The 14,650-nt window shown below is 44.5% G+C and overlaps 1 protein-coding gene across 1 annotated transcript in view; it reads right to left on the reverse strand.

The window, feature by feature from the left end:
• Window positions 1–10,368, reverse strand: part of PTCD3 (pentatricopeptide repeat domain 3) — a 111,471-nt gene extending 101,103 nt beyond the window's left edge. The window contains exons 1-3 of the mRNA XM_040335454.1: window positions 10,183–10,368; window positions 3,066–3,103; window positions 18–54 (exon numbers count right to left, since the gene is read on the reverse strand). Coding sequence (XP_040191388.1) covers window positions 18–54; window positions 3,066–3,103; window positions 10,183–10,241 — 134 coding nt within the window. The 5' untranslated portion in view covers window positions 10,242–10,368. The remainder of the gene's footprint in view (window positions 1–17; window positions 55–3,065; window positions 3,104–10,182) is intronic.
• Window positions 10,369–14,650: the final 4,282 nt, after the last annotated feature.

Genomic DNA, 14,650 nt, shown 5'->3' on the forward strand with positions numbered 1-14,650 from the left:
AACTTTAAATCACTGACCAGGTCTTCTTCTTTGGAATGTCTATTTCTTCTGCAGCTGTCAAAAAGAAAAGAAGCAGATATACATGAACACAAGAAGAATATACTGTAGCCCCCCCAACCACACTTTTGACAGTGACAATAAGAACAGTAAGCAGTGGCAGTCGGTCCATAAATAGGTGCAAGGGCTCCACCCTCTAGTTTGCATGCGGGTGCCGGATTTGATTCTTCCCCCCCCCCCCCCCCCCAGAACATGATTAGAGCCTGAGCCTCTAATCGACTTGAAAAATGTTGGGCTTGTGGCGCAAAACCCACCCACTTGTGACACTAGCAAATCAATATTCGCCATTGGTTCCTGGCCTCTCCTCCCGGCCAATCAGGACAGGAGGCTAGAGCTGCACGATTCTGGCTAAAATGAGAATCACGATTTTCTTGCTTAGAAGATAGATCACAATTCTCTCACTATTCTCGCGGCGTAACATCATCTTTCACATAAAAAAAAAAAAAAAAAAAAAAATGGGCTAACTTTACTGTTTATTTTTTTATTCATTGAAGTGTATTTTTTCCCCCCAAAAAATGCATTTGAAAGACCGCTGGGCAAATACAGTGCGACATAAAATATTTCAGCAATTGCCATTTTATTCCCTAGGGTCTCTGCTAAAATATATATAATGTTTGGGGGTTCCAAGTAATTTTGTAGCAAAAAATATTGATTTTAACTTAAAAAACAAGTGTCAGAAAAAGATTTGGACTTTAAGTGGTTAACCACTTCCCGACCGCCTTACGACTATATACGGCGGCACTTTACAGATGGATATCTCGGTAAGGGCAGCAGCTGCTGCCACAACCGAGATATCCATCTTTAGTGTGAGCGGTCCTGTAAAAGATAACGGTGGTCTCCGCGGAGGCGATCGGGTCCTTTCACGTGCTGTGTGGGGATGCGAGTGAGGGCAAGATGGCCCCCACCCGTCCCCATAGAATAGCACGGCGGAAGTGACGTCAAAACGTCAGTCCCGCCCATGCGTCTTAAAAGGCACATTTTTTTTTTTTGCATTTAAGTCTAAATATGAGATGTGAGGTCTTTTTGACCCCAGATCTAATATTTAAGAGGACCTGTCATGCTTTTTTTCTATTACAAGGGATGTTTACATTCCTTGTAATAGGAATAAAAGTGATTTTTTTTTCCAGTGTAAAAAATAATAAAATGAATAAATATAAATAAGAAAAAAAATTTTTTTTAAAGCGTCCCGAAGAGCTTGCGCGCAGAAGCGAACGCATACGTGAGTAGCGTCCGCATATGAAAACGGTGTTCAAACTACACAAGTGAGGTATCGCCGCGATCGTTAGAGCGAGAGCAATAGTTTAAGGGTAAAAGTTTGACGCCATGCCACGAGCGGGCGCAATTTAAGCGTGACATGTTGGGTATCATTTTACTCGGCGTAACATTATCTTTCACAATATATAAAAAAAAAAAAATGGGCCAAATTTATTGCTGTCATATTTTTTCATTAAAAAAAATGATTTTTTTCCACCCCCCTAAAAGTTTAGCACCAGCCGCCACTGAAAAAGGGGCGATGTTCGACAGGCACTTACTTTACCACATCTACGACTCCAAAAATGTACTGTAGATCCCACATCATAATGCAATTGAACCCCCCCCCCCCCCCCCCAAAATTGATCCTGCTGGCAAATTTTTGTTGCAATAATCTGCACCTCACCTCTCCTGCATGCTCAATGCTATTAAATCTGAATTTCTGTTCTTAAATTGTTATATTAGTGCAGCTTTACCTTTTCTCTCTGTCAGAGCAGAAGTGTCAATCTGTATGGCCATCCCATCTCATGCCTGATTTAGTGCTGACAAGACACTCAAAAAGCGGTCATATAACAAAGGTGATTACATTGCAGTGGCGGTGCGTCCATAGAAAAACACCACCACTGAAAAACAATACATAGATTCATGCATTGCATGAATCTATGTATTGTCGCCGCTGCCCATTATTCAGATAGCCGGCCCCCTGGTGAGCGCCAGCCATCTGAATAACGGCAGCTGGTTGTCTTTGGAAGTGTCTATCAGATAGGCTTTCCGATTACAGCCTGAGGACTACTTTGAGGGATCATAGAGGAGGATCCGAGGAGATGGCTGACCGAGAAAGGTAAGTGCCAGGCGGGGGGGTGTCAATCTGGCGGCATTTTAGGGGCAAACTGGCGGCAATTGATGGGCACAGTGGCGACAATGGCATGGCACAGTGGCGACAATTGATGGCATGGCACAGTGGCGACAATTGATGGCATGGCACAGTGGCGACAATTGATGGCATGGCACAGTGGCGACAATTTTATGTCACAGTGGCGACAATATTAAGGCACAATGGCTGCATTTGATGGGCACAGTGAGGCTGCAAATTGATGGGGGTTTTTTTTTCGTTTGTTTGCGCCCCCCCAAAAATGTTTCAAGGTGGGGATGGTGTGTTCAGGGTGATGTGCAGTGTTAGTTTTCCGCCACACATAGTGTTTTGCTTTTAGATCCCCTTCACACTGGGTCGCTTTTCAGGCGCTATAATGCTAAAAATAGCGCCTGCAAAGCGACCTGAAACAGCCGCTGCTTTCACACTGGAGCAGTGCGCTAGCAGGACAGTAAACAAGTCCTTCTAGTAGCATCTTTGGAAATCAATGGGTCTGCAGAGGCGCTTTGCAGTGGTTTTTGCCCTTTCTCGGCCGCTAGTGGGGGGGGGGGGTAAAAGTGCCCCGCTATCGGCCAAATAGCGCAACAAAGTTGATGGTAAAGCACCGCTAAAAATAGCGGAGCCTTACCACCGCCCCCGTCCTAGTGAGAAAGAGGCCCAAGAGCTGGAAGTTTAGCAAATATCTAGCATTTAGATTTCTGACATCTGGACATATTATGCCCCATGCTGAATAGAAGTTGCTAGTCTCTAGCTGGCGGTGAAGCTCCAAACCCTATAATATTATTCTAGCTCTATAAAATGTCTATCACCGGTATGCATGGACAGGTACACATTAAAAGAAAAATGGCAAAAATATTATAAGCAAATGGAGAAAATAGACACCTACCAGCAGCTGCTTGGTGGCTACTGCTTCTACATAGGAACCTGGAGAAAGCAACAAAATAAGTCTATTAAAGACACATTTAGAATTTACAAATATTTATTATTAAATCGGTACAGTTATCTTTGAGATCTAGGCCTTGCTCACATGGGTGCTAAGGCCAGTAGACTAGGGACGGGCTGCTTGCTTGAACGTCCATAACTGGTTAAAAGAGAAGTGTGATCCCCCCAAATGTCAGAGTGAGAGCAATAATAGTACCAGACCTCCTGTGCAAATCTAAACTAGTAACCTGTAAAGGCTTTTAAAGCATCACCTATGGATAATATAACTTACCGTAGTATTTTGCCATTCCACAAGTGTGCATAGTTTTAAAGCATGACATGTTTGTTATCTATTTACTTGGTGCAACATCATCTTTTATATTTAACCAAAAAATTGGGTATTCCATTGTGTTTGCGTGCACTAGAATTCATTAAAGTGCATTTAAAAAAAATAATTGTGTTTGAAAAACTGCTGTAGAAATATCGCTTGCAACACCCACCATTTTATTCGCTAGGGCCTCTGCTTAAAAGAGAAGTATGGGATTTTTTTTTTATATTTATACTTACCTAGGTGGATGCAACATTGGACCGATGCTGCATCTGTCCCCACCGACATCTCTGCACTGAGAACCGAGCCACCAAACATCGCCGATGGCTCGGTTCTCATTCCCCCCCCGAGCGGAGAGATGTTGACTGTCAGCATCTCTCCTGCTCTGATCCTCCACGACTCTCTGAGACTGCCATCAGTCAAGGCACCTGGCGGATCGAAACGGGTCACAGGAGTGCAAAACGAATTGCACTCCTGTGTAGAGGTCGACCGATATGGGTTTTTCTCTGGCCGATGCCGATATTTAGAAATTGCCGATGGCCGATATAAAATGCCTATTTTTTAGGCAGATTTAAAAAAAAATTCCCCCTGCATCTCATAAAATCTCACAGTTGGACCCCTTTCACACTGGGGTGTTTTTCAGGCACTTTTGGGCTAAAAGTAACACCTGTAAAGTGCCTGCAAAACGGCTCCCCTGCAGTCTCGGTGTGAACGCCCAAGTGCTTTCACACTGAGGCGGTGCGCTGGCAGGACGTTAAAAAAAGTCCTGCAAGCAGCATCTTTGGAGCGCTCCTCCACCACTCCTGCCAATTGAAATGAATGGGCCTGCAAAGCGCTTCTGCATCGGTGCTACACGGGTGCATTTAACCTCTAGCTGGGTTATATGCGTCCCACTAGCAGCTGAATAGCGCCTGCCCGCTCCAGTGTAAAAGCAGCGGAGTTCCCGCGAAAAAAAAAAAAATATTAAAAGTCAGCAGCTACAAATACTGCAGCTGCTGACTTTTAATATATGGTCACTTACATGTCCTGGGCGCCTGCGATGTCGGCACCCAAAGCCGATCAATCCCTCGGCTCTTGGATGCTGCCCCGGCCATCTTCGGTAAGGGAATCAGGCACAAAAACAGGTAATCAAAACTTTTGGACGAAAAAGAAAAAAAACGGTCTAATTTCATTGAAGTGTATTTTTTCCCCAAAAATTGCGTTTAAAAGACCGCTGCGCAAACACCGTGTGACATAAAATATTGCAACAACCGCTATTTTATTCCCTAGGGTCTCTGCTAAAAACACACATACACATATATTATATTATATTATATTATATTAGGATTTTTAATTGTAAGCAACAAGTGTCAGAAAAGATTTAGTCTTTAAATGGTTAAACTGAGAACTTCTACACAGGAGTTCAGTTCATTGATAAGTAGAAATATTGGCCCAGATTCTCAAAGACTTACGACGGCGTATCTCCAGATACGCCGTCGTAAGTTCGGATGTGCGCCGTCGTATCTATGCGCCTGATTCATAGAATCAGTTACGCATAAATTCAGCCAAGATACGAGCGGCGTAAGTCTCGTACGCCGTCGTATCATGGGTGCATAATTACGCTGGCCGCTAGGTGACGCTTCCGTTAATTTCCACGTCGAATATGTAAATGAGCAAGATGCACCGATTCACGAACGTACGTACACCCGTCGCAATCAGTTACGCCGTTTACGTAAGACATACGCCAGCGTAAAGATAAAGCTGCTCTCTAGATGGCGCAGCCCATGCAAGGTATGGACGTCGGAACAAGCGTATCTTTTTACGTCGTTTACGTAAGTTGTACGTGAATGGGGCTGTGCGTAGGTGACGTTCACGTCACAGACATTGAGCCGGCATATCTTAGGGCGTAAATTCGACGCGATACTGAGCATGCGCGCACATGCGCCGTTCGTCAGGCCATGCATCTACATGGTGTCACGCTTAATTTAAATACAACACGCCCACGACCTGCCTACTTTGAAATACGCACGCTTACGCCGGCCCATTTACGCTACGCCGCCGTAACTTAGGACGCAAGTGCTATGTGAATACTGCACTTGCCTCTCTAAGTTGCGGCGGCGTAGCGTAAATAAGATATGCTACGCCCACACAAAGTTACGCTGCCTTACGTGAATCTGGGCCATTGTATCTTTTCTCACACTTGGCAGGCTGCCCAGAGACAAGTCGCTCCACGGGAAACATGGAGTTCTGTATCATAGAAGTCAATGCAAGTCGCGCTGAAGTACATCGGCTTTTTTTTTCTTTCTTTTTTTTAAACAATCGGCCGATGCCGATTAATTAAAAAATGCCAAAAATCGGCCGATATATCGGTCGACCTCTACTCCTGTGACTCAGAGAAGAAGCCCAGCCTACAAATCTCAGGCTGGACTTCTCCTTTAACCACTTCAACACCAGACACTTTCACCCTGTCCTGCCCAGGCCAATTTCCAGCTTTCAGCACTGTCACACTTTGACAATTGCGCGGTCATGCAACACTGTACCCAAACTAAATGTTTCTCTTTTTTTTCACACAAATAAAGCTTTCTTCTGTTGGTAATCACCACTGGTTTTTAACATTTTGCTAAATAAATGAAAAAAGAAAAAAAAGTTGGGACTAAAAATTTTGAAAAACACGTATTTTGCAAATAAATAATCTTTCTTCATAAATTTAGGTCAAAACATATTCTGCTACATTTCTTTGGTGAAAATACCCTAAATCAGTATATATTATTTAATCTGTAGGAAAGTTGAAAGATGAAGTCCACAAACTATGGTATATGTGAAAAATTATCAATCGTGATATAATGACCGACTATCTTATTTCTTGAGGCCTTAACCACTTCCCGACCGCCGCATGTAGATATACGTCGGCAGAATGGCACGGACAGGCACATCAACGTACATGTACGTGCCTGCCTAGACGTGGGTCGGGGGTCCGATCGGGACCCCCCCCCCCCCCCCACTACATGCGGCGGTCGCTAAACCTCGGGGAGCGATCCGGGACGACAGCGTGGCTATTCGTTTATAGCCACTCCGTCGCGATCACTCCCCGGAGCTGAAGAACGGGGAGAGCCGTATGTAAACACGGCTTTCCCGTGCTTCACTATGGCGGCGTATCGATCGGGTGATCCCCTTTATAGGGAGACTCGATCGATGACGTCAGTCCTACAGCCACACCCCCCTACAGTTGTAAACACACACTAGGTGAAGCATAACACGTTCAGCGCCCCCTGTGGTTAACTCCCAAACTGCAACTGTCATTTTCACAATAAACAATGCAATTTAAATGCATTTTTTGCTGTGAAAATGACAATGGTCCCAAAAATGTGTCAAAATTGTCCGAAGTGTCCGCCATAATGTCGCAGTCACGAAAAAAATCACTGATCGCCGCCATTAGTAGTAAAAAAATAAAAAATTAATAAAAATGCAATAAAACTATCCCCTATTTTGTAAACGCTATAAATTTTGAGCAGACCAATCGATTATTGCGATTTTTTTTTACCAAAAATAGGTAGAAGAATACGTATCGGCCTAAACTGAGGAAAAAAAAATGTATATATGTTTTTGGGGGATATTTATTATAGCAAAAGTAAAAAATATTGCCTTTTTTTCAAAATTGACGCTCTATTTTTGTTTATAGCGCAAAAAATAAAAACTGCAGAGGTGATAAAATACCACCAAAAGAAAGCTCTATTTGTGGGGAAAAAAGGACGCCAATTTTGTTTGGGAGCCACGTCGCACGACCGCGCAATTGTCTGTTAAAGCGACGCAGTGCTGAATTGTAAAAACCCCTTGGGTCATTTAGCTGCATATTGGTCCGGTCCTTAAGTGGTTAAAAAGTCAGGACAGTACAAATACCCCCCAAATTAACCCTTTTTGGAAAGTACACAGTCCAAGGTATTTAGTCATTTTTGTTTTACATATCGTCACAAGTGCAGTACAGATCAGGAACAGTGTATAATTTATTTATTTATTTTATATATATATATTATTTTTTTAACACACTGTGACCAAAGCAATACAGTGTTTCCATAGTAACAGTGTGCTACTCTGTGGAAGCGATCAGGATTTTTTTTTTTTTTTTTTGTTATTTTACACAATATAATTGCTTCTAGCAGTGGTCCCCAAACTACATCCCAGGGGCCGGATGTGGCCCTTTGCTTGTTTTTATTTGGCCCTTGGGGCATTTTTCTTCCCACCATCAGCAACAGTAGGATATAATTCCAATGATGGGGCACTAGTCCTCCCGCCGACACTAGAGCTGCACGATTAATCGTTAGGAATCAAAATCACGATCTTTTTCTCTTGCCGATCTTCAAAACAGCATGTCACGGTCTAACAAGTGCAGAAAGTTCTCACAGATGGGGGGGGGGGGGGGGAATAATTCCAGGCAGCCTACCAAGTTTCATTTACAACACCGAATAAGTAGAAACAAAGTATCTTTTCATTCTTTTATCAAAAGAAAAGAACTTGGCATGTAGATGAAGGAAGTTTAACCACTTAAGACCCGGACCTTTAGGCAGGAAAAGGACCCGGCCAGTTTTTGCGATTCGGCACTGCGTCGCTTTAACTGACAATTGCGCAGTCGTGCGAAGTGACTCCTAAACAAAATTGGCGTACTTTTTTTCCCCACAAATAGAGCTTTCTTTTGGTGGTATTTGATCACCTCTGCGGTTTTTATTTTTTGCGCTATAAACAAAAATAGAGCGACAATTTTGAAAAAAAAATGCAATATTTTTTACTTTTTGCTATAATAAATATTCCCAAAAAATATATATAAAAAAAAAAATTTCCTCAGTTTAGGCCGATACGTATTTTTCTACCTATTTTTGGTAAAAAAAAAAAAAAAAAAAAAAAAATCGCAATAAGCGTTTATCGATTGGTTTGCGCAAAATTTATAGCATTTACAAAATAGGGGATAGTTTTATTGCATTTTTATAAAAAAAAAATTTTTACTACTAGTGGCGGCGATCAGCGATTTTTTTCATGACTGCGACATTATGGCGGACACTTCGGCCAATTTTGACACATTTTTTTTGCGACCATTGTCATTTTCACAGCAAAAAACGCATTGTTTACTGTGAAAATGACACTTGCAGTTTGGGAGTTAACCACTAGGGGGCACTGAAGGGGTTAAGCGTGACCTCATCTGTGTTTCTAACTGTAGGGGGGCAGGGCTGGACGTGTGACGTCATTGATCGCGTTTCCCTATAACAGGGAACGCACGATCAATGACAGCGCCACACTGAATAACGGGGATGCTGTTGTTTACACACAGCTCTCCCCATTCTTCAGCTCCGGGGACTGATCGTGGGACTCCAGCGCCGATCAGGACCGCGGGTGCGCGCCCCGCGGCTGGGCACTTAAAGAGGACGTACAGGTACGTGCCTGTGCCCAGCCGTGCCATTCTGCTGACGTATATGTGCAGGAGGCGGTCCTTAAGTGGTTAAAGACCAAACCTTTGGCATTTGTTGCTTACAAGTAAAAACCATTATTTGCTGCTAGAAAATTACTTGGAACACCCAAACATGATATTTTTTTTTTTAGCAGAGCCCCCAGAGAATAAAATGGTGGTTGTTTGCAATATTTTATGTCACACCGTATTTGCAGAGCAGTTTTTTAAACGCAATTTTTTTTTAGAAAAAAAAAAAAAAATACACTTTAATGAATAAAAATAAATAAAAAGAAACACAAATCAATAAAGTTAGCCCGATTTTAATATTTATAACCTGAAAGATGATGTTACACTGAGAGAATCATAATCTTTTTTCTAAGCAAAAAAAATTGTGATTCTCATGTTAGCCAGAATCATGCAGCTCTAGCTGACACCAATGATGGGGCATGGTTTACCCCCACTGACACCAGGACATTTTCTTCTCCCACTGTCTGGCCCCCCTAAAGATTGAAGGACAGGAAACTGGTGTAGAAAGTTTGGAGACCCCTGGTTTATACCAATGAATTTCATTGGTATAAGCAAACATTTTTTACTGGATAAAACTGGTTCAGCGTCTTTTGTTTTGATTGCCCAAAGCTAATCACATGGTACAGATGGGCTGCGATTGGCTATACAATGAATGGCATGAAAGGAACCACCCATTGTTTAGAATTGTCATGTGATCTGCAGTGATTGGTCACAGTGATCAGATGGTACTGGCAGTGGGCCTATATAGAGATCAGTCATCGGATGCATCCAGGGGACACAGCCTGTGACAGATCACGCGGCCCCGCGTCATTGTCCTATAGCCCACGCGGGAATGCATTATAATATATATATATATATATATATATATATATATATATATATATATAAATAAAATGTTTGGGGGGTTCAAGTAATTTTCTAGCAATAAATGGTAGACAAGTACCCGTGACGTGCCTTGGCGTGCCCACCAAACCATGCAACGCCATTTAAATTAAATATGAGGGGAGGGGCTTCTCACAGGTAAGACAGAGCATTGAAACGATTGGACAGCCCTACCCGCGCGCGCAGATCTGTACCGAGCCTCACAATGAACGGCACAGCAAAGTGCAAGGCACATTTCTCATGCAATTTTGCACACAAGCAGCCCTCAAACACACCAGCCCTAAATGACCAGGATGTGGCCCTTTGGATGTGCTAGGGGCCCCTGTATGAAGAAAGTTGTCCCTCAGTGATTGGTGTCAGGTTCTCTTTAGATGGGAGATGGCGGAGTATCTGCACACAGGCTCAGTGTCTTCTCTCTCCTCCATCACTTACCTGTAGAGAGCCCCGGAACGGAGCCGCAGAGCTCCCAGCCTTACACAGGGCAGCGCCATGACAGCCCAGACTCCGGACTCATCCACTCACACAGGAGACAGGGGGGGTGAGAACTCTCTCCACCGCTCCCCCACTCCTCAGCACGGCTCGGCTGGGCGTCTCTCTGGCTCACGCCTAGTCGTCTACTCGATGCTATCAGTGGACATTTCCTCTCCAGTCTATAAATGTTATACATAGACACCCCCCCCCCAGCCGGCTTTCAGTTGGTACATTCCACTTCCGGGATACACAGACATGTGCTTCTCGTGTCCTTGCCAGTCCCCCTCAGTGAATGTACAGGGCACAGAGCTGCAGCCAATCAGATCGCGCTGTGGGTGTTTCCAGGGAGACTTGTCAGTGAAGAGCTCGGTGTCTGTTTTGGGTGTTTGTTGCCCCTGCAGTGTTTATGTCCCAGTGCTGGCAGTGTGATAGAGATCATAGAGGGGGATATTTTCCTCCATGCTCTGCACAGCCTTTATGCCTCATACACACTGAGAGCTAGATTCAGCTAGAGCCGCGCATTTTTACGGCGGCGCAGCGTATCGTATTTGCGCTACGCCGCCGTAAGTCAGAGAGGCAAGTGCTGTATTCTTAAAGCACTTGCCTCCTAAGTTACGGCGGCATAGCGTAAATGGGGCCGGCGTAAGCGCGCCTAATTCAAATGAGGATGAGGGGGCGTGTTTTATGCTAATTATTGGAGACCCTACGTGATTGACGTTTTTCCCGAAAGGCGCATGCGCCGTCCTTGGAATTTCCCAGTGTGCATTGCTTCCAAGTACGGCCTAACGACGTATTGGTTTCGACGTGATCGTAAATTACGTCCAGCCCTATTCGCGAACGACTTACGCAAACAACGTAAATAATTAAAATTTCGAAGCGGGAACTACGTCCATACTTAACATTGGCTGCGCCTCCTAATAGCAGGAACAACCTCACGCCGAAAAAGCCTTAACGCAAACGACGTAAAAAACGAACGCCGGGCGCACGTACGTTTGTGAATCGGCGTATCTAGGAAATAAGCATATTCTACGCCGACAACAACGGAAGCGCCCCTAGCGGCCAAAGTTATATTGCACACAATTCTACGCCACCACAATCAAGTTACGTCGGTGGAGGAAGCCTATTTTTTCAGCGTAACTGCCTTTGTGAATCGGCGTAACGCTACGCGGGCGCGGAATTCAAATTACGGCGGCGTATGTGAATCTACCCCACTGAGTATTTTATATGCAGCTTTTAGAGGCCTCTTCTTTGTTTTGCTTTTTCCAGCCTCTCAATGTCAGACAGTGTCCGTGTACACCTGGGCTTTTACAGGTGTCTAACCACTTCAATACCGGGCACTTTTACCCCCTTCCTGCCCAGGCCAATTTTCAGCGCTGTCGCACTTTGAATGACAATTGCGCGGTCATGCGACACTGTACCCAAACTACATTTGTATCAGTGCCCATCAGTACTGCCAACCAGTGCCTCATTGTCACCTAGCAGTGCTGCCTACTAGTGTCACCTCTCAGAGCCCATCAGTGCCACCTCATCAGTACTGCCAATCAGTGCCTAATTGTCACCTCTCAGTGCCACCTATCAGTGCCTCCTCTTTAGTGCCCACCAGTGCCGCCCCCACCAGCCCAGGCGAAATTTCAGCTTTCAGCACTGTCATGCTTTGAATGACAATTGCGCGGTCGTGCGACGTGGCTCCCAAACAAAATTGACGTCCTTTTTTTTCCCACAAATAGAGTTTTCTTTTGGTGGTATTTGATCATCTCTGCGGTTTTTATTTTTTGCTCTATAAACAAAAAAATACAATTTTGGAAAAAAACATAATATTGTTTACTTTTTGCTATAATAAATATCCCATTTAAAAAAAAAAATATATATATATTTTTTCTCAGTTTAGGCCAATATGTATTCTTCTACATATTTTTGGTAAAAAAAAAATCACAATAAGTGTATATTGATTGGTTTGCGCAAACGTTATAGCGCCTACAAAATAGGGGATAGAATTATAAATTTAAAACATTTTTTTTTTTACTAGTAATGGCGGCGATCTGCGATTTTTGTCAGGACTGCGATATTGCGGCGGACACTTTTGACACATTTTTGGGACCATTCACATTTATACAGCGAACAGTGCTATAAATATGCACTGATAACTGTATAAATGTGACTGGCAGTGAAGGGGTTAACCACTAGGGGGCGATCAAGGGGTTTAATGTGTTCCCTGCTAGGTGATTCTTACTGTGGGGGAGGGGGACTGACTGGGGGAGGTGACCGATGGTTGTCCCTATGTACAAGAGACACAGCATCAGTCTCCTCTCCCTGACAGGACGTGGAGCTCTGTGTTTAAAATAAATCAAAATTATGTCCCCTATTTTGTAGGCGCTATAACTTTTGCGCAAACCAGTCACTATACGCTTATTGCGATATTTTATTTTATTTTTTTACCAAAAATATGTAGAAGAATATGTATCGGCCTAAACTGAGAATTTTTTTTTTTAATGGGATATTTATTACAGCAAAAAGTAAAAAATATTGTGTTTTTTCAAAATTGACGCTCTTTTTTTGTTTATAGCACAAAAAATTAAAACCGCAGAGGCGATCAAATACCACCAAAAGAAAGCTCTATTTGTGGGAAAAAAAGGACGTAAATTTTGTTTGGGAGCCACATCGCACGACCGCGCAATTGTCAGTTAAAGCGTCGCAGTGCCGGAAGCTGAAATTTCGCCTGGGCAGGAAGGGGGTGTATGTGTCCAGTAAGCAAGTGGTTAAAGATTGCTGGTTTACGCCAGATTTTGGAGAGAAGGACACACTAATTGCACAGCTGTGTGTTTGGCTATTTAGTTCTGACCTGACTATGGCTCAGACCCCCACCCAACAGACAGGAAGTCTGTGCTGGGAGTCAGGTGGACTCCCATCCCTCTGAGAGGAGTCAGAGTATGCATGTCTGCAGGAGACAAATGTCATTGGTGATTGAGCAGCAAGGCGCTGATCAGGAGTAAGCTAGGAGAGAGCTTAAAGGAGTTCTCTGACCTAAAACTTTTAACCCCCGCTGTGCCCGGGCTGTAAAAAAATAGAAAATAAACTGTCACTTACCTGCCTACGATCCCCCGTTGTTCCGATATCGCCGTCCCGTTCTCCGGTCCCGGGCCCCTTCCGCTTCCTGTGTGTCGGTGACTCATAGTGCGCTCAGCCTATCAGCGGCCGCAGCAATGTCCCGTCGCGGCCACTGATAGGCTGAGCGCACTATGAGTCACCGACACACAGGAAGCGGAAGAGACCGGGACCGGAGAACGGGACGGCGATATCGGAACAACGGGGGATCGTAGGCAGGTAAGTGACAGTTTATTTTCTATTTTTTTACAGCCCGGGCACAGCGGGGGTTAAAAGTTTTAGGTCAGAGAACTCCTTTAACTCTAGGAAACTGTTCTGAGGAGCTGACTTAAGGCCTAGGCTAAAGGCCTGAAACAGCAGAATGAAAGCCAGGAGGCTAAAGTGTTGAGTATGCAAGTGGAACCCCCTGCGAGGGCTACTGATGTATTTGTGAACTTTATGTGCTTTTAACCTCTTCCCCACCGCGCCATAGCGAAAATACTGCTACAGCGCGGTGGAGTTATTCCGGGACGACGTCCCTGGGACGTCCTCCCAGAATCCTTCACTCGCGCGCCCCCTGGGGCGCGCTCGCGGAATCATCTGTGAGCGCCGGGTCTAGAAGACCCGGCGCATCACAGATCGCGGTAAATCGCCGCTGATAGCGGCGGTTTACCACGTGATCGCTCCGTCAAATGACGGAGCGATCACTTGTAAACAAACCGGCGTCATGTCATGACGCCGGTTCCTCCCTCTCCTCTCTGTACCGATCGGTACAGTGTGAGAGGAGAGGGGGGAGAGCGGAGGCAGCAGCAGCTGCTGTGGGATGGATCTGTGACACATGCAGTCACAGATCCATCCCTCCCTCCCTGTGCAATACTCTGCAATTAACCCCTCATACTCTGCAATACTCTGCAATTAACCCCTCATACTCTGCAATACTCTGCAATTAACCCCTCATACTCTGCAATACTCTGCAATTAACCCCTCATACTCTGCAATACTCTGCAATTAACCCCTCATACTCTGCAATACTCTGCAATTAACCCCTCATACTCTGCAATACCCCCATACCCCCCATACTCTGCAATTAAACCCCATACTCTGCATTTAACCCCCCATACTCTGCATTTAACCCCCCCATACTCTGCAATAACCCCCCCCCCCATACTCTGCAATAACCCCCCCCATACTCTGCAATAACCCCCCCCCCATACTCTGCAATAACCCCCCCCCATACTCTGCAATAACCCCCCCAATACTCTGCAATACCACCCAATACTCCGCAATACCTGCTAATATGACAGAAACAATTTTTTTTACAGAATTTTCAGTGTTTTTTCTTTTATAG

The sequence above is a fragment of the Rana temporaria genome, chromosome 1, assembly GCF_905171775.1.
Source record: "Rana temporaria chromosome 1, aRanTem1.1, whole genome shotgun sequence".
Taxonomy (NCBI): Eukaryota; Metazoa; Chordata; class Amphibia; order Anura; family Ranidae; genus Rana; species Rana temporaria.